At 45.9% G+C, this 20,473-nt stretch overlaps 1 protein-coding gene across 3 annotated transcripts in view; it reads right to left on the bottom strand.

The window, feature by feature from the left end:
* copb2 (COPI coat complex subunit beta 2) overlaps positions 1-20,089 on the bottom strand; it is a 42,553-nt gene extending 22,464 nt beyond the window's left edge. The window contains exons 1-5 of one of the 3 annotated variants that reach the window (XM_033031098.1): positions 8,071-8,076; positions 7,029-7,033; positions 6,084-6,095; positions 2,416-2,553; positions 291-377 (exon numbers count right to left, since the gene is read on the bottom strand). In XM_033031098.1, coding sequence (XP_032886989.1) covers positions 291-377; positions 2,416-2,553; positions 6,084-6,086 — 228 coding nt within the window. In that variant the 5' untranslated portion in view covers positions 6,087-6,095; positions 7,029-7,033; positions 8,071-8,076. Of the gene's footprint in view, positions 1-290; positions 378-2,415; positions 2,554-6,083; positions 6,200-7,028; positions 7,034-8,070; positions 8,077-20,081 lie in introns of those variants that run through there. The other 2 variants (XM_033031097.1, XM_033031096.1) reach the window with 2 other exon arrangements.
* Positions 20,090-20,473: the final 384 nt, after the last annotated feature.

The raw sequence follows: 20,473 nt of genomic DNA, 5'->3' as shown, positions 1-20,473 counted from the left end.
CATATGGAGGGGCAGACACCACAGTGATAAGGTTTTCACACTGCATTACACAAATGATCACAAAAATTGCAGTGAGTAATAAGATATCAACTTTTACAACAAAATAATTGCCAAATTAATCTGCAAATGTTAAAAAAATGTCTTTGGTGTGAACTTTGAAGCATATTTCTCATCACTACCTGATTGTGTTAATTTAGCTCAAGAAAGACCATAGCCTGAGGATCTATTCATAGTTTTTTTTTAAACAAGGATTACATAGCTGGACATGATATTCACAACCAAATACTTACAGCTCCGGTAATAACCCAGTTCTTACGGGCCACAAATTTGGAAGCCCTTACGGGCAGATCACACACCTCGAATGTCTTCACCAGAGTCTGGAAAAACACACACACATAGCACAAAAATGTAAATCAGACCCACTTTCATTGATATGTATTCCTTTACTTGCACGAGACAAACTCTACACCACACTGTACATCTGGAGATAATTAAATATGTTGATTCATGTGATGGTTATTTATCTAAGAATATTCAAGAAAAAAAATCATTTCTTTTTTTTCTCTTGTAAATTAAAATATTTTTGTGGCATTCAGCAACCCATGACAACATGGATTTCATATCGGAGAAGAGTAACAAGTCTGGCATACCAGTATCATATTCAAAGAGCATCCACTACAGTATAGGGGTGCTTATAATAGTTGTCCCATCATGTATCAATGTTAAAGCTGAGATATTTAGTTTAGTTTAGAGATACAGTGTGGAAACGGGCCCTTCAGCTCACCATGGCCAGTCCGACCATCGATTATCTGTTTGCAATAGTTCTATCTTACACTCTACGGACAATTTACAGAAGCCAATTAACGTACAAACCTGCACGTGTTTGGAATGTGGGAGGAAACCAGAGCACCAGGAGAAAACTCATGTAGTCACAAGGAGAACGTGCAAACTCCGTAAAGACAGCATCTGTAATCGGGAACGACCCCAAACTCGAAGCGGCAGCAACTCTACCGCTGCGCCATTGTGCCGCCCGTTATATAGGCAGTTTTGTGGTTCTGTTTCTCGCTGAGCATATGATTGAATCTGAATTTGCTCTTGGATTAGTGATTGATAATCTATTTAATGTAACCATCACAAAGAGCACAATAAAGTGCCCTAGACACAAGGAACCACGGATGTTGGAGTGCTGGAGTAACTCAGCAGATCAGGCAGCATCTCTGGAGAATGTAGGTAGGTGGCATTTCGAGTTGGTGCTACTATTCACTAGTATTTCAACACTGAAACTGAAATAAACAATAAGTTGCACATTTAATATGTCCCCGAGACATAGGGCAGCATTTTTCAGCAACTTGAGATTTTTTTGGTGAAGAAGAAAGTCAAGGAAAGTGATACTAACATCTAGAAGCTATTCGATCTCATGATCAGATGAGAAATGAATTCAAAGATGCCTTGCATCAAACAACAATGCTCTCATCGTGATGACTGAACTATTAATCTGACTAAAGAGTACTCACAGGCATAACACCAGAAAAAAAGTATAATAATTTGTAATCAATACTTTAAATACCTTACAAGTTGTGAGGAAGATTGGAAAAATAAACAAAAAATTTAGTTGCAATAGCTGGAACTTTAAAAATAAGTGATGTATTTGAAATGCCGAAGAGAGGGAGTGATAACCTTATATAGATAAAATCTTTCTTCAGCTCTGAATGAGTGATATAGTAATTATGGTTCCACACTTTTTTTAAACACTCGGTGTCAAAAAACTCTTTTTAGAACATTTAGAGTGAGAATTATTCATAATTATTAAGCAATTTATTGATTTTCAGAAGGCTGTGAATCAGGGAAGCCTATGGAGGAACAACAAATTACTAAGAGCAACTTAAGTTGAGGTTTATTATTGTCACGGGTGTCGAGGTACAGTGAAAAACTTTGTTTTGTATGGTAAGCAATCAGACAACACTGTATGTGGATACAATCAAGCCAAACTCATGTACAATAGATAGAGCGAAGTGAAAGAAAGGGTGAAGAATATAGTTCTAGGCATAGTAATTACAGAGCCAAGGTCCAATGTCCACAATGAAGCAGAGGCGAATCGGACTGTCCCCTAGCTTAGGGAAGGATCATTCAGAAGCCTTATAAGAGATAAAAATGTGATTTCTGAATTAAATTATATACGTGTAGAAATCTTGATGTTGCTTTCAAACTTGGAACTATGAAAATTGATAATTTTTGTCATTATTGCACCTGATAAATTCCAAAAGGCAAATGTTCTTGCTACCACATAGAAACATGTAAACAAAACAATTTCAGGAGACATATTCCCAGTGAGCTGGGGTTGGACAAGAGAAATTATTAAATATTTAACACTAAAACAATGAAGGCATTCAGCTGGAAGAGGGGAAAAGTTCGTACCTGTGACTCGTGGTTCCATACACAGACGCTGCCATTGTATAGACTGGCCAACATCCATGGCTCGGTTGGATGCAAGTCCACACTTTTCACTCTGTCAGACCGAGCGGTCAGCTTACGCTTGATGTCTAGTCTTAAAGGCTATAAAAACAGAGAATTATATAAGTTTATGAAGAACACAGACACTTGTTTTTTGGAAAAAACATTTTTTTAAATTAATCACAGGACAGAATAATTAATCCAATAATCAGGTACACTACAATGAAAATAATTACAGCCTCAGTGAAGAACATTTCATGTTCCAAAATGTTGAAATCATCACATTAATAACAAAACTCATTACATGACAAAGATTTTTTGTACCTATTTATAAAGGGAAAAGTGCAACGATTTTTTTAGTAAAGGTTCCTCGCAAATTGACGTCAATGTGGAGGTAAGATAATTAGCTTTTACTCAACTAATGATGTTTACAGATTTTTTAACTTTTGCAACTGTACATTATTTTCATCCGTGAACCTTAACCTGTTCACAGCCAGAAAAAATGTTTCACTAATGGCCATGAGCCAAGTATATTTTGTGGGGGTGGGGGGAGGTGGCACTGAACTGGTTAATTTAAAACCTCCAGTCTGACAGCGTTTATGATGGGTGGGGGTCCAGCTGGTAGAGCTGCAACCTTGCCGGGGTTGGTTCCTGACCTCGGGTGCTGTCTGTGTGAAGTTTGCATGTGTGGGTTTTCTCCGGATGCTCCAGTTTCCTTCAACATGCTAAAGACGTGCAGGTTTAGAGGTTAATTGGCTGCCGTAAAATTGCCCCGAGTGTGTATGGAGTGGATGAGAAAGTGGGATAACATAGAACTGGTGATGAACGGTCAGCGTGGACTAGATCGTGGACTAGGTGGACCACAGTTGACAATAAGGACATTCTCGGGGCCGCTTCCCCTGTGGTATGGTTGCACTCCGAGTTTCAATTTAATCTGTTGGTTACAAGATCGCTTAGCTGCCCATTGCATGTTACGCTTTCATGTTTGATGTATGTTTGTTTTCCACTGCATCTCCACCAGCCAATCTATCTATCTATCACATTCACTTCAACTCAGGGTTGAGTGGTGCCATCTGCTTCATGATGTCCTGCCACTCTCTTCCGTCCCCAGCAAGCGTGCTAGCTCTGACCAGAGAGTTGATGTAGTATAATCAGGGGCTGAAACCCTGCTGCTGTGTTGGCCATTCATCTTGATACAGTTTTAGTCACAAGTAAAGAATTTAAGAATAAGGAGTAAGCCATTTAGAACGGAGACGAGGAAACACTTTTTCTCACAGAGAGTGGTGAGTCTGTGGAATTCTCTACCAGAGGGCAGTGGAGGCAGGTTCTCTGGATGCTTTCAAGAGAGAGCTAGATAGGGCTCTTAAAAATAGCGAAGTTAGGGGATATGGGGAGAAGGCAGGAACAGGGTTCTGATTGGGGATGATCAGCCATGATCACATTGAAGGGTGGTGCTGAATGGCCCACTCTTGCACCCATTGTCTATTGTCCATAAGTAAGCTATGCGGATGAGCAGTCCTCTCCTAGCCAGCCAGCCAATGCCTCCCACCAGCCAATTCCTCATTATTTCTATTTTTAGGCCTGGTGCAACTCCCTGCAAGCCCTTCAAAGCAATGAACCTAGGTGGATCCCCTGGCTGACAGTCAGTTGTAAAAGCAAACAAAGCTGAAGTCCATGCACTGTCCATAGCTATACCTTTTACTTGAAGAAAGTGAGAGGAATCAAGAGAATTTGTTGAGAGTGAGGACAAGTTACGCCAGGCAGGGAAGAGTGTTAGCAGAGGGAAACTGATTCTAAGTTCTCTATCTGTACTCATCCTTGTCATTGTTCGTGACCTGGCGTCAATGGTGTAATCTGCAAACTAGTAGATGGAGATTGAGCAGAATGTGGCTGCACATATTTACAGAGGCCGATTAACCTACAAACCCACACGCATTTGGGATTTGGTTCATGCCAATCGATTCCAGAAACAGCAAGGACCATAATAAAATACAAAGTTACCACAAAATATTTTAACTGCTTCAAATGCCAATGCATAACTCGCAGCTGAATATTCACAGTAAATTTAGATAATAAACAGGAAAGCAGACTATTATCTAAATGGTGGCCGACTAGGAAAAGGGGAGATGCAGCGAGACCTGGGTGTCATGGTACACCAGTCATTGAAAGTGGGCATGCAGGTGCAGCAGGCAGTGAAGAAAGCGAATGGTATGTTAGCTTTCCTAGCAAAAGGATTTGAGTACAGGAGCAGGGAGGTTCTACTGCAGTTGTACAGGGTCTTGGTGAGACCACACCTGGAGTATTGCGTACAGTTTTGGTCTCCAAATCTGAGGAAGGACATTATTGCCATAGAGGGAGTGCAGAGAAGGTTCACCAGACTGATTCCTGGGATGTCAGGATTGTCTTATGAAGAAAGACTGGATAGACTTGGTTTATACTCTCTAGAATTTAGGAGATTGAGAGGGGATCTTATAGAAACTTACAAAATTCTTAAGGGGTTGGACAGGCTAGATGCAGGAAGATTGCTCCCGATGTTGGGGAAGTCCAGGACAAGGGGTCACAGCTTAAGGATAAGGGGGAAATCCTTTAAAACCGAGATGAGAATAACTTTTTTCACACAGAGAGTGGTGAATCTCTGGAACTCCCTGCCACAGAGGGTAGTCGAGGCCAGTTCATTGGCTATATTTAAGAGGGAGTTAGATGTGGCCCTTGTGGCTAAGGGATCAGAGGGTATGGAGAGAAGGCAGGACATAGTAAATACAACAAGGAAGGTCCTTCGGCTCAACTTGTACATGCTGACCCATGGTTTGTCTCTTTAAATGTCATGCTCACAGTGGCCAGGCAAGCAGATGGGGATCTCTGATGGGCTTCTGTTTACTATTCTAGAAGTCCGTTCAATGCACAATACACATACACCCCCACATCTAACCTCGCCCAAACATTGACAGCTAGACACCTGTCAAAGTCACTGTTCAGTTTGAATGTCTGTTTTTAGTTCAATTTTAGGTCTAATTTAGATATGATAATTTTTAAGTTGTATGTATTTATTTCTGTTTTTATTAATTGCACTGACAACAACTGATGAGAAACAATTTTTCGTTTCTTCTGTGTATGCAAGCACTCAGTGAAATGACAATAAAGTTAATACTGAATACAATACAATACCGTTTTATTCGTCACATTGCACATAAAGTGCAAGTGAAATGAACTAAAGTGCAAGTGAATTGAATAAGATATACGGATAACATCATGATAGGTCATAATAAGACTAAGTAAGAATGTCAAGCTTCTATCTGGGACATAGGACAATAAAACCCTCTTGACTTGACTAATATCACAACAGATCACAATACAATAGGGGTGGTTGACGCCACTCTCCACATTCACCCTGGCCCGGGGCCCAGAGGCCGAGGCCCAGACCGGCTGCTGCTGCTGCTGCTGATCCCGGCCCTGTCCCTGTCCCTGTCCCTGTGCCGGCTCCACACGGACACTGTCCGGGCCGCTGAAGCACTGCGCCCCGAGGCTTCAAGTACCCGGTGCCGGGGCTGGGCTGCCGCCTCTCCCCCTGGCCCTGTGCCGGCTCCACACAGACCACGACCCGCGCTCCCACCCACTCCCACCCCCACACGCACCATGTCGACCCTCTCCACCACCGCTGCGGGGCCGCTCCAGCTCCAACTCCAGCTCCAGCTCCCTCTGACGTGGAGCTTCCGCCTTCCGCCTCTGCCACGGACCGCGAGACTTCCGCCCCTCGCCGGCCAACCCCCCGCTGCAGCGCCTCCAGCAGGCCCGGTGGGCACGGTGCAGGGGAAACAGTCCTCCTGGAACAGCGCTCCCTGCAGGGTTGGAGTACACGGTGCAGGGAGAACAGTCCTCCTGGAACAGCGCTCCCTGCAGGGTTGGAGTACGCGGTGCAGGGAGAACAGTCCTCCTGGAACAGCGCTCCCTGCAGGGTTGGAGTACACGGTGCAGGGAGAACAGTCCTGCAGAGCAGCGCCTCCAGCAGGCCGAGAGTACACGGTGCAGGGGAAGCAGTCTATCCGGGAACAGCGCCCCCTGCAGGCTCGGAGTGCATGGTGCAGGGAATAGCAGCCTTACAGTGCGTCGCCCTCTGCAGGCTTGGAGCGCGCAGTGCAGTGGGGCGGGCAGACCTCCCAGTACATTGCCACCTGCAGCCTCTGTGTGCGCAATGCAGGCGGGAAGCGATCCTTCAATGCAGCGCCCACTGCTGGCCCGGCGGGCACGGTACAGAGGGAGCAGTCCTCCTGGAACAGCGCCGCCTGCAGCCTTGGCGTCTATATTGCAGTGGGGCAGACCTCCGGCAACATCGCCCTCTGCAGGCTCACATTGCGCAGTGCAGGGCGGGCAGCCCTCCGGGAAGATCGCCCTCTGCAGCCTTGGAGTGCGCAGTGCAGGGCGAGCAGTCCTCCATGAACATCGCCCTCTGCAGGCTCTGATGACACAGTACAAGGAGAGGCACCCATCGGGAGTAGCGCCCTCTGCAGGCGTTGAGTGCACAGTGCAGGGCGACCAGACCTCCAGCTACAGCGCCCCCTGCAGGCTCGGCTCCACAGTACCGCCTCTCCAGACCCCATCCACTGCGCCATCTGCAGGCGGGCAACCTTCACTACAGACACTGGATCGTCTGAACAAAGGGATGGGTCAGGAGACACAAGGAACTTCAGATACTGTATAGAACAACACAGGAACAGGCCCTTCAGCCCGCAATATCCATGCTGAACATTTGTTTTCCAAAAATAAACTTTATTCAGAATAATATAAAATATATACAATACAGGAACAGCGCAAACACTCGTCTGACATTCTTCGTGCCTCTACATACCTGTATGTTGCCAGGACTAGATGGTGTGAGCTATAGGGAGAGGTTGAGTAGGCTGGGTCTCTAGTCCATGGAGAGCAGGAGGATGAGGGGTGATCTTATAGAGGTATACAAGATCATGAGAGGAATAGATCGGGTAGCTGAACAGAATATTTTACCCAGAGTAGGGGAATCGAGGACCAGAGGACATACGTTTAAGGTGAAGGGGAAAAGATTTAATAGGAATCTGAGGGGTAACTTTTTCACACAGAGGGTGGTGGGTGTATGGAACAAGCTGCCAGAGGAGGTAGTTGAGGCAGGGACTATCCCATTATTTAATAAACAGTTGGACGGGTACATGGATAGGACAGGTTTGGAGGAATATGGAACAAGCGCAGGCAAGTGGGACTAGTGTAGCTGGGACATTGTTGGCCGTTGTGGGCAAGTTGTGTCAAATGGCCTGTTTCCACACTGTATCACTATATGACATACATGCATTAGTCTTATATTTGATAGTGTTCGCACACTATCCTTATACCAAGCATCCTTGTCACTCGTGTGGCCCCGTGGGGTGATATTATAAAGATACAATCATAAAGAAAGCACATCAGCGCCTCTACTTCCTGAGAAGATTACAGAGATTCGATATGTCAAAGGGGATTCTCTTGAACTTCTACAGGTGCACAGTAGAGAGCATACTGGTTGGTTGCATCGTGGCTTGGTTCAGCAACTTGAGCGTTCAGGAGCGGAAAAGACTGCAAAAAGTAGTAAACACTGCCCAGTCCATCACTGGCTCTGACCTCCCGTCCTCCTGTCCCGTCCCGTCCTGTTTTTTGAGTATGTGTGTATGTGTATATATATTTAAATATATGTGTGTATGTGTATATATATACAGACTGAATGTTTTTTTCTCTCTCATATTATTTATATATTCTGTTGTGCTGCAGCAAGTAAGAATATAATAATAATAATAATAATAATAATAATAATAATAATAATAATAATAATAATAATAATAATAATAATAATAATAATAATAATAATAAACTTTATTTATAAAGCGCTTTAAACAACCGCAGTTGCCACAAAGTGCTGTACATGAGAACTCATGGACAAAAAGTTATTACAAACCATTAAAAACCGTAAATGAAGGGCTAAAACAGTAAAAATTAAAAGACATTAAAAGCACTAAGAACAGGAGCAATGTCTCAGCCAGTGTCGAAAGCCAGAGAATAAAAATGAGTTTTTAGGGAGGATTTGAAGATGGACAGTGAGGGGGCCTGTCTGATGTGCAGCGGCAAGGTGTTCCAAAGTGCCGGAGCAGCAACAGAAAAGGCTCTATCCCCTCTGAGCTTCCGCTTAGACCTTGGTACCTCAAGGAGCAGCTGATCAGCTGACCTGAGGCACCGGGCAGGAGCATATAGGTGGAGCAGCTCAGAGAGGTAAGGCGGGGCGAGCCCATTCAACGATTTGAAAACAAATAAAAGAATATCCAGGAGCCGAAGGACCCTAGACTGTGGTCCTCCCCCACAGAGCCTTGGCGTTGGCTGCACCGAGCTTCAGTGCGTCCCTCAGCACATACTCCTGCAGTCTGGAGTGGGTCAGTCAGCAACATTCCCCGACCGACATCACTCTCAGCTGGGAGATCATCATGTTTCGGGCAGACCAAAGAGCATCTTTCACTGAGTTAATGACCTTTCAGCCAGCATTTGGTGTCCTCCACATGATGTTGCTCCAAGCACCCACCTCTCTCTGTGTAAACAAACTTGCCTGCACATCTCCTTTAAACTTTACCCCTCTCATCTTTGATATTTCCATCCTGGGAAAAGGTTCTGACTGTCTACCCAATCGATGTGTGTGTAGTTTTGGTCCCCTAATTTGAGGAAGGACATTCTTGCTATTGAGGGAGTGCAGCGTAGGTTTACAAGGTTAATTCCCGGGATGGCGGGACTGTCATATGCTGAGAGAATGGAGCGGCTGGGCTTGTACACTCTGGAATTTAGAAGGATGAGAGGGGTTCTCATTGAAACATATAAGATTGTTAAGGGCTTGGACACGCTAGAGGCAGGAAACATGTTCCCGATGTTGGGGGAGTCCAGAACCAGGGGCCACAGTTTAAGAATAAGGAGTAAGCCATTTAGAACGGAGACGAGGAAACACTTTTTCTCACAGGGAGTAGTGAGTCTGTGGAATTCTCTGCCTCAGAGGGCGGTGGAGGCAGGTTCCCTGGATGCTTTCAAGAGAGAGCTAGATAGGACTTAAAAATAGTGGAGTCATGGGGATATGGGGAGAAGGCAGGAACTGATTGGGGATGATCAGCCATGATCACATCGGTGCTGGCTCGAAGGGCCAAATGGCCTACTCCTGCACCTATTGTCTATTGTCTATTGATGCTTCTCATAATGTTATTTACTTCTGTCAGGTCTTCCCTCAACCTCCAACCTAGGGTGGGATCTTGAGCAAAACAAAGTGTTGGAGGAACTCAGTGGGTCAGGCAGGATCAGTACTGTAAGAAGAAGAACAATTCTATGCCTCGCTGCAGTCAGGGAGATTTATGGAGCCCATCCGTTGCTGGTGACCATTTAAGTGTTGGCACCGCAGCTCACCGAGCGTGGACACACTCGAACTGCACAAGGTACTTTCCTCTGGTAGTAACTGTGGGAGACACAGTGCCACAGCCGGTGGAGCCGCTGCCTCACGGCGCCAGGAGCCCGGATTCGATCCTGACCTCAGGAGCTGTCTCTGTGGAGTTTGCACGTACGACCAGTGAATGCATCCTCCGAGTGCTCTGGTTTCCTCCCACATCCCAAAGACGTACGGGTGTGTGCAGGTTAATTGGCCTCTGTTAATTCAAGTCAAGTCAGGTCACTTTTATTTCTATAGCACATTGAAAAACCAACCCTCGTTGACCAAAGTGCTTTACATTGGTGGAGGTACTAACGTTATATAACAGTGGTTCATAATTGCCCCTGGCGTGGAGGAGGTGGATGAGAAAGCGGGGTCGCATAGAACTACTGTGAACGGGTGTCTGATGGTCGGCATAGACTCAGTGGGCCGAAGGGCCTGTTCACATGCTGCAACTTTCAATCAATTTCAATCAACCTCATTGCTCTAAGTGGCTTTTGTGGCCGTTGTCGTGATTTTATTGATGGCACTGTGGGGAATAAAATAGGGATCGATGTTGAATGCAGCAACAAATTCACCCGCTAGAAACAGAATGAAATTGATTTTTTAGGTGACTGTGCCTGGACTAAGTGTTGCATCCAGACGGTTTCTCAGTGCCTGGAGATCGTGCTATTAATAGGTGTCAGCAAGTGACACTGCGCCTGGAGTGCTCGCTGCATGGACCTTCACACTATGTGGACGTTGAGTTTTGTTTGGACATACAGCATGGAAACAGGCCCTTCTGCCCACTGAGTCCAGGCCACCCATTGATCACCTGTTCACACTGGTCCTATATTGCCCCACTTTCGCACTCCCTACACACTAGGGACAATTTACAATTGCCATGTAACGTACAAACCCACGATGTCTTCTGGATGTGGGAGGAAACCGGAGCACCTCGGGGAGAACGTGCTAACTCCACACAGACAGACAGCATCTGAGATCAGGATCGAACCCGGACCTCTGGCGCTGTGAGGCAACAGCTCAACTAGCTGCACCACAATGCTGCCCACAAATGTACTGCTGGCAGCAGTGGGATTCGAACACACCCGCTCTGAAGAGACTGGAGCCTAAATCCAGCGCCTTAGACCGCTCGGCCATACTACCGGTTGCAGCAAGTGCTTGCTACATGGAGGGATTGAACTGTGTGGAAGCTTGGGGCTATTACAGGAAGGATGTGACGGCTTTGGACAGAATGCAGAAGAGGTTTATCAGAATGTTGCCTGGAATAGAGGGTATTAGGTATAAGGAGAGGATGGATTGTTAGCAAAGTTGAGGGAAGGCCTGATAGATGAATATAAAAATCATGAGACATAACCAGCAAAACCAAGGAACTGATTGTGGACTTTGGAATGGGTAGGATGGGGACCCACAGTCCCATCTATATCAACGGGACGATGGTGGAGAGGGTCAAGAGCTTCAAATTCCTGGGCATGCATATTTCTGAAGATCTCTCGAGGTCCGAGAACTGGTGCAATTATAAAGAAAGCACATCAGCGCATCTACTTCCTGAGAAGATTATGGAGAGTCGGTTTGTCAAGGAGGACTCTCTCTAACCTCTACAGGTGCAGAGTAGAGAGCATGCTGACCTGTTGCACCGTGGCTTGGTTCGGCAACTTGAGCGCCCAGCAGCGGAAAAGACTACACAAAGTTGTAAACACTGCCCAGTCCATCATCGGCTCTGACCTTCCTTCCATCGAGTAGATTTATCGCAGTCACTGCCTCAAAAAGGCTGGCAGTATCATCAAAGACCCACACCATCCTGGCCACACACTCATCTCCCCGCTACCTTCAGGTAGAAGGTACAGGAGCCTGAAATCTGCAACATCCAGGTTCAGGAATAGCTACTTCCTCACAGCCATCAGGCTATTAAACTCAACTCAAACACAACCATTGCACTTTATCTGCTTATTTATGTGTGTGTATATATATATATATATATATATATATATATATATACAATGGTATATAGACACACATGATCTGTTCTGTATTTATTTATTTATGCCTACAATATTCTATTGTGCTGAAGCAAAGCAAGAATTTCATTGTCCTATCTGGGACACATGACAATAAACTCTCTTGAATCTTGAATCTTGAATCTAAGGTAGACATTCACAACCTTTTTCCCAGGATGGAAATGTCAAAGTTTAGAGGGCAGAGCTTTAAGGGAAGAGAGGCAAGGTTTAAAGGAGATGTGCTGGGCAAGTTATTTTACACAAACTGATGGGTGCCTGGAACATGCAGCACGGCACGACATAGTGCGCGTAGGACAGTGGAAGTGTACGGGGATCGCTGGTGGGCGCGGACTCAGTGGGCCGATAGATCTGTTTCAACATTGTATCTCTAACCCAAACTAAACTCAAGATTGAGGGTCATAGGTAGAATAGAATAGAATGCCTTTTATTGTTATTCAAACAGCTTGGTTTGAACAAAATTACATTTTTTACAGTCTTACATTACAAAAAAAAACAAGACCCACACTTAACACAGTTTACCCCTCAGGTTCCTATCAAATCTTTCCCCCCATCACCTTAAACGTATGCCCTCTGGTTCTCGATTCCCCCACTCTGGGCAAGAGATTATGTGCATCTAGTGATCGATTCCTCTCATGATTTTGTACACCTCTATAAGATCAAATCCTCAGCCAGCTTCTCTCCATAGCTGCTGCCGTACCTGCTGAGTTCCTCCAGCACGTTGCGTTTCCGTAATAGCCCTGTCCCACTGTACGAGTTCATTCCGAGAGCTCTCCCGAGTTTAAAAAAAATCAAACTTGTGGTAAGCACGGAGAATGAACGTAGCGGGTACGTCGGAGCTCGGGGACGTCTCTTTGCGCTAACGGCAGGTACTCGGGAAGACTTGCTAACGGCAGGTAAACACGGGAAGACTCGTGAAGGATTTTCAACACGATGAAAAATGTCCACGAGAGCCCCGAGTACCGACGAGTGGCCATTACCGTAAATCTCCGAGTTCGAATCAGGGCAAACTCGGGAGAACTCTTGGAATGAACTCGTACCTTGGGACAGGGGTTTAACACTATGTGTGCCCCGAACAGCGATTGCTTTGGTAGCTGGTAAGCTCAGAGCCATGATCTCACTTGTCCTTCTCTCAGACAGTGAGACCCTAACCTGCATCCCAGGGGCCTGGCCAATGTGCTGATGGCCACTCTCACTGATCTTTAAGCAGTGGAAGCTCTGTCCCTACACTGTACATTATGCTGGTGTTTCTCATTCTTGCTACCCCTCACTGTAAACACAATTCTCCAAACTACAATTTGACTTACTGCTGTGTAGAAACATTTAAATTTGTGAAATCCATTTGGCGCATGCACTCCAAGATTCTGGTCATGCTCCTCCAAAATAGTTTAAAGTACTATGAGAGAGAAGGATTGCATTGTGAGTTCCCAACTGTATTCCTTTTGCTTCCGTGGGATTTCTTTCCTATTTTCGCTGTTTGTGATTTTTGACAATTCTTGACAATTATTGCTGAGACACTAACCTTTTGTTTTTAAACCCTGTGCCTCGGATGAGTTGAATTAACCTAAATCTTATTGTTTGAGTATGTTGCGCAATTAAATTGTATTAAATTGAATTAATTTCCAAGGTTGGCTTGAAATATCATTGAGTAAAGGATACATTTTGACCGCAAGTGTGGATTGCTTTGTACATTCACACTGACTAATCCCAAGTAAATTACTCGAGGAGAATATGACGTGTTTCTAACACATTTTGTTTCTTTCCGATGTTCAGTACTCCCTCAGTATTACATTGCCTTTCACACAAAGGCCGGTGGGTGAATGGAACGAGCTGCCAGAGGAGGTAGTTGAGGCTGGAACTATCCCAACATTTAAGAAACAGTTAGACAGGTGGATGGATAGGACAGGTTTGGAGGGATTTGGACCAAACGCAGGCAGGTGGGACTAGTATAGCTGGGACATGTTGGCCGGTGTGGGAAAGTTGGGCCGAAGGGCCTGTTTCCACGCTGTATCATTCTATGACTCTATGACATCGAAGTGGCAATCAGGATTACGTTATCAAGCTTCCAACATGGGAGTTAAACTCATAACCTTCCAATTCAGAGCAGAGGGTGCAGGCGCAGGTATAGCCGCTGCCTCACAGTGCCAGAGACCCAGGTTCGATCCTGACCTCGGGGTGCTGTCTGTGTGGAGTTTGCATGTTCTCCCTGTGACCGCGTGGGTTCCTCCCACATCCCAAAGACATGCGGGATTGTAGGCTAATTGGTGTCTGGAAAATTCAAGATTCAAGAGATTCAAGAGAGTTTATTGTCATGTGTCCCTGATAGGACAATGACATTCTTGCTTTGCTTCAGCACAACAGAACATAGTAGGCATTGACTACAGAACAGATCAGTGTGTCCATAGGTACACAAAAATGCTGGAGAAACTCAGCGGGTGCAGCGGGTTCAGACTGAAGAAGGGTTTCGGCCCGAAACGTTGCCTATTTCCTTCGCTCCATAGATGCTGCTGCACCCGCTGAGTTTCTCCAGCATTTTTGTCTACCTTCGATTTTCCAGCATCTGCAGTTCCTTCTTAAAAACTCAATGTGTCCATATACCATTATATACGTAAATACACACATGAATGAATAAAATTACCCCTAGTGCGTAGAGAGTGGATGAGAAATTTGGGATAACATAGAATTAGACTCTGAAGAAGCTTCTCACCCCAAAAAAAGTTACCTATTTATTTTCTCCAGAGGTGCTGCCTGACCCATTGAGTTACTCCAGCCTTTTGTGTCTGTCTTAAGAAAATTAGTTTCTATTAAAACAGCCTGCAACATCTCATTCATATCTGAATAATATACGATTATTTCTGTGGACTCTACTCACAATGTCCAGAAAACAAAATCTATTTGTTTAGGAAGGATTCAGATGCTGGTTTAAGCCGAAGATAGATACAAAAAGCTGGAGTAACTCAGCGGGACAGGCAGCATGTCTGGAGAGAAGAAATGGGTGATGTTTTGGGTCGAGACCCATCTTCAGAGGGGCCTGTCCCACTTACGTGATATTTTTCGGCAACTGCCGGCACCCGTCATAGTCGTAGCTGGTCGCCGAAAGTTTTTAACATGTTGAAAATCCAGTGGCGACCAGAAAAAGGTACGACTCTTTGATCGACTACTCACAACCATACACCTCGCGACCATGTGGCCTAGTCACCTGTCGTCACCGAAAAAATCACGTAAGTGGGACAGGCCCTTTAGGGGTAAGTTAAACGAGAGATATAGGCAATGATGCAGAGAGATAAAGAACAATGAATAAAAGATGTGCAAAAAAGTGACGATAATAAATGAAACAGGCCTTTGTTAGCTGTTTGTTGGGTGAAAACGTGAAGCTGGTTCAACTTGGGTGGGGGAGACATGGAGAGAGAGGGAATGATGGGGCTATCTGAAGTTAGAGAAATCAATATTCATATCGCGGGTTGAAAATGGCTCTATCACTGTTATATGGTTAAGGATAAGGGGGAAATCCTTTAGGACCGAGATGACAAAAACATTTTTCACACAGAGAGTGGTGAATCTGTGGAATTCTCTGCCACAGAAGGTAGTTGAGGCCAGTTCATTGGCTGTATTTAAGAGGGAGTTAGATGTGGCCCTTGTGGCTAAAGGGATCAGGGGGTATGGAGAGAAGACAGGTACAGGATACTGAGTTGGATGGTCAGCCATGATCATATTGAATGGCGGTGCAGGCTCGAAGGGCCGAATGGCCTACTCCTACACACACCTATTTTCTATGTTTCTATGTTTCTATATGGTGTACCTGTACTACCGCAGCTAACCAGGAGAGGGCCTCTCCGCCCACACTGTCTGTATTAGGCAACTGCAAACTATAAAGCACTGCAGATAGACATAACAAACAGAATGGTACTGCAACTCATGAAACTGAAGTGAAATTTTACTACGCTTTGCATTTTATTCTTACTTGGTTTTGTTTTCACAGGTTTATCTGAAGAAGGGTTTCGGCCCGAAACGTCGCCTATTTCCTTCGCTCCATAGATGCTGCTGCACCCGCTGAGTTTCTCCACCATTTTTGTGCCATATCACTTGATTGTTTTGAAATTTGCACAACTGGGCAATACTTGGTTATTAATTTATTGTGTAGAGTCTGAAGAAGGGTTCCGATCCGAAATGTCACCTATTCTTTTTCTCCAGAGATGCTGTCTAATCCACTGAGTTACTCCAACTTTTAGTGCCTCTCTTTATTCATTTATAGTGTTTATTGAGTTTTATTTAATTCATGTCAAATAAAAACTTAATTGGCTTTAAACCACGTTATATATTATTACATATTATCCATGTGTGTTGTGTTTACAGGCCGTTTTTTTCACAAAATGTGGTAGATGCTGCCTGGTCCATCACGAGTACAGACCTCCCCACCATTGAAGAGATCTATAGAAGGTGCTGCCTCAGTAAAAGGCCACGCTCTCCTTTCACTCCTGCCACCGGGAGCAGGTACAGGAGTCTGAAAACTAAAGGGCCTGTTCCACTTGCATCACCTTGGCTCACAAATTGCGAGACCTCGTGGTCGCTTGAGGGGTTACGGGCACCGTATTGGCCGCACAGGGGGCCGGTCCCACTTAGAAGCGCGGAGGGGTATGGAGTTGTGTGGGGCTGGTCCCGACATCGCGCAGCGCTCCGAAATTCTTGCGGTGGCCGAAATCTTCGCGCGCCAACAGCCTGTCGGCACGCAGGCGCATTACGATCGTACGCAGCGTCTTGACGGCGTACGCCTAGCGCGTGGCGTTGCGTGATGATATCACCGCCCTACGCTGTGCGATGGTGGTGCGGTTGGTAGAGTTGCTGGCTCACAGCGCCAGAGACCCGGGTTCGATCCTGACTTCTGGTGCTGGCTGCGTGGAATTTGCACATCCTCCCTATGACACCTTGGGTCTCCTCTGGGAACTCTGCTTTCCGCCAACATCCCAAAGACGCGCAGGTTTGTACGTTAATCGGCTTCAATAAAAACAAAAGATGCCCCTTATGTGTAAGGAGTGGATGAGAAAGCTGAGCAACATAGAACATGTGCATGGACTGAATGGAACGAGGGGCCTGTTTCCGTGCTGCATCTCAAAACTAAAACTAAACTAAAGGGAACGAGAAGCAAACTCTGTTTGACTCCACAATGCTATTATACTTTCCTGCTGTTATGGCAGAGATCCCTCAAACTTCACCAAGTCCAGTAAATATTTGTGTTTGAAATCGAGTCAAGCTTCCAGCAATTCAGATTTAATGGCAGTCGATGATCAAATGTTTGGGCCATGTTTACTTTTTACAAACACTGTAAAATTGTTGGGCTTTGAGAACTTTCCTTTGTGCAGAAGGATTTGGAGTAATCCATCTTGATGCAGGTAGATATATTGCACCTTAACAATGACAAATGAAGGCTAGTATCCTGCATTGATCAGAGAGACAATACAGGATAACATGGGGCAAAATGAGCATTATGCTGTCTATGACTAGAATGAGATATACAGTGATTATTTTTCTTATCACCCCACACATGGAAGCTAATGTTAGCACCTTGCATTACAAACATCCAATCCATAAATTTGTGCTGAAAACAACCGATTGCCTTTATAATACGTTGCGATGGTTTTCAGTGGTAACATTTTAGGGTGGTGAGATTCCGTGATCATCCCAAATGCGCAACACAGTGGCGCAGCGATAAAGTTGCTGCCTTACTGCGCTAGAGACCCGGGTTTGATCCCGGTAGCTGTCTGCCTGGAGTTTGCACGTTCTCCCTGTGCGGTTCCGAATAAACTTCAAGATCCTCCTTTATGTTTACAAAGCCCTCAATGGGCCTTGCCCCCACCTACATCACCCACCACACCACCTCCAGGTCCCTCTGATCGGCCAACGTGGGGTTACTGAACATCCCGCGGTCTAGGCATAAGCTCAGGGGCGACCTCTCCTTTGCGGTTGCAGCTCCTAGACTGTGGAACAGCATCCCTCTTCCCATCAGAACTGCCCCCTCCATCGACTCCTTTAAGTCGAGACTTAAAACTCATCTCTACTCCCAAGCCTTTCTTGACGTCCTCTGAGTGAGGGCTACATGTATGTAGTGATGTATGTACTTAATCTATGAACCAATGTTGTATAACGTTAGTACCTCCACCAATGTAAAGCACTTTGGTCAACGAGAGTTGTTTTTTAAATGTGCTATAGAAATAAAAGTCTTGACTTGACTCGTTGTCACTGCCTGGGTTTTCTCCGGGGGCTCTGGTTTCCTCCCACACTCCAAAGACGTACAGGTTGTAAGTTAATTGGTAAAATTGTAAGGTCCCTATTGTGTTGGATAGTGCTAGTGTACATGGTGATAGAAGGTCAGCATGGACTCAATGGGCCAAAGGGCCTGTTTCCGCACTGCACCTCTAAAGTTTAAAGTCCATTTGTTGCACGTCCCAGACAACCAAGCAGAATAGCATGTGGAAACATCAGAACTAGAATCTGCAGGCTAGCAACCTGGATCCCCTGATTCCTTCACATTAGCTGGGCATGGTCTCCCTGCAGTAGTGTTGGAGGATGGAGGATGGTCCTGAAAATCACATGCCCGTTCTTTTAATGCAAACAGCACTGCACATATGTGTCGTCTGCATAAGTTGTGCATTGCACCATTAATTGCTGGTGATGTCTCATCGGAATGGTAATTTCAGGAGTGACTAGTTATAGAGTCAGAGTCCTACAGTGTGGAAACAAGCACCTCGGCAGAACCTGCCCACACCAGCCAACATATCCCATCTATACTCATCCAACCCGCCTGCTTTTAGCCCATATCCCTCTAAACCTGTTCTATCCATGTACCTGTCTAAATGTTCCTTAAATGTTGCGATAGTACCTGCCTCAACTAGGTCATCAGTAATAGGAGAATAATTAGGCCATTCGGCCCATCAAGTCCACTCTGCCATTCAATCATGGCTGATCTATCTCTCCCTCCTAACCCCATTCTCCTGCCTTCTCCCCGTAACCCCTGACATACGTTAACCACTAACACCTATCTCCTCCGGCAATTCATTCCATGCACCCAACACCCCTTTGAGAGAAAAGGTTACCCCTCAGGTTCCTATTAAACCTTTCCTCCCCTCACCTTAAAGGTATGTCCTCTGGTTCTTGATTCCCCTACTCTGGGCAAATGTGCATTTACCCGATCTATTTGTCCCATGATTTTGTACACTTGTATAAGATCAGCCCTCATCCCCCTGTGCTCTAGGGAATAGTGTCTTAGCCTGCTCAACATCTCCCTATAGCTCTAGACTCCCGTACCTAAAAGCATCCTATACTTTGTGAAGGTGTGGAGACATTCAAAAAAGACTGCAAGACAAAGTACAGCTACATCAGAACTTTATGAAGACAAGATGCCATGAGAAGGTGTTCACAAGATCAGCGAATGTCGGAGGAGTGGAATGGGAATGGGATGTGAATGCAGCATTGGTAGAGCAGACACAATTGATCAGAGACAAAGTAATTGGGAGTTTTCACACAAATTCCACATACAGATTGCAGGGAATTTAAACCGAGTGGAATTAGTACACCTTCACACATATCTGAGATGGTCGACTACAGTCAAGAGAACGCAACCATAACTAGTTTACTGGAGGTGTTTGTGAGCACACGGTGGCTCAGCAGTAGAGTTGCTGACTTACAGCGAATGCAGCGCCGGAGACCCGGGTTCGATCCTGACTACGGGTGCTGTCTGTACGGAGTTTGTACGTTCTCCCCGTGATCTGCGTGGGTTTTCGCCGAGATCTTCGTTTTCCTCCCACACTCCAAAGATGTACAGGTTTGTAGGTTAATTGGCTTGGAAAATGTACAAATTGTGTAGGATAGCGTTAATGTGCGGGGATCACTGGTCGGCACGGACCCGGTGGGCTGAAGGGACTGTTTCCGCGCTGTATCTCTAAACTAACGGCACCAGTGTCAAGTTCCATTGAAAATCCAGCATCATTTTCTTTTCATTACGGGAGTAAATGAAAACTCAGCTTAGTGTGTCTATAATATTCACATTGCCAAGAACCCACAGGCACACTATCCTTGGTTCTTGGTTCTTGCTTTCTTGCTCCTCCAAAATATTCTAAATGGAATTTAAACTGGAGGTGGTACCTCATGGTGGTACCCCATCTCCCTCTCCCCCTCACCTCTCTCCCCCTCCCCTCTCTCCTCCCCCTCTCCATCTCCCTCTCCTCACCCCTCTCCCTCTCCTCCCCCTCCTCCTCCACCCCCATCCCTCTCTCCTCCCACCCCTTCCCCTACTACCCACCCCTTCCTCTCTCTCCCCCCGCCCCCCTTCCCCCTACCCCTCTGTCCCTCTTCCACCACTCCCCCTACCCCTCCCTCCCCACCCTTCCACTTCTCTCCCACTTACCTCACCCCTCTCCCTCCCCCACCCCTCCCTTCCCCCTCCCTCCCCTCTCATCCCCCACCCCTTCCCTTACCCCTCTTTCCCTCTTCCACCACACCCCCTACCCCTCTACCCCTCCCTCCCTACCCACTCTTCCACTTCTCTCCCCCCCTCCCACTCTCCCTCCGC

Source organism: Amblyraja radiata, chromosome 13 (assembly GCF_010909765.2).
Source record: "Amblyraja radiata isolate CabotCenter1 chromosome 13, sAmbRad1.1.pri, whole genome shotgun sequence".
Lineage (NCBI taxonomy): Eukaryota > Metazoa > Chordata > Chondrichthyes > Rajiformes > Rajidae > Amblyraja > Amblyraja radiata.
This window is presented reverse-complemented; position numbering and strand designations above follow the sequence as displayed.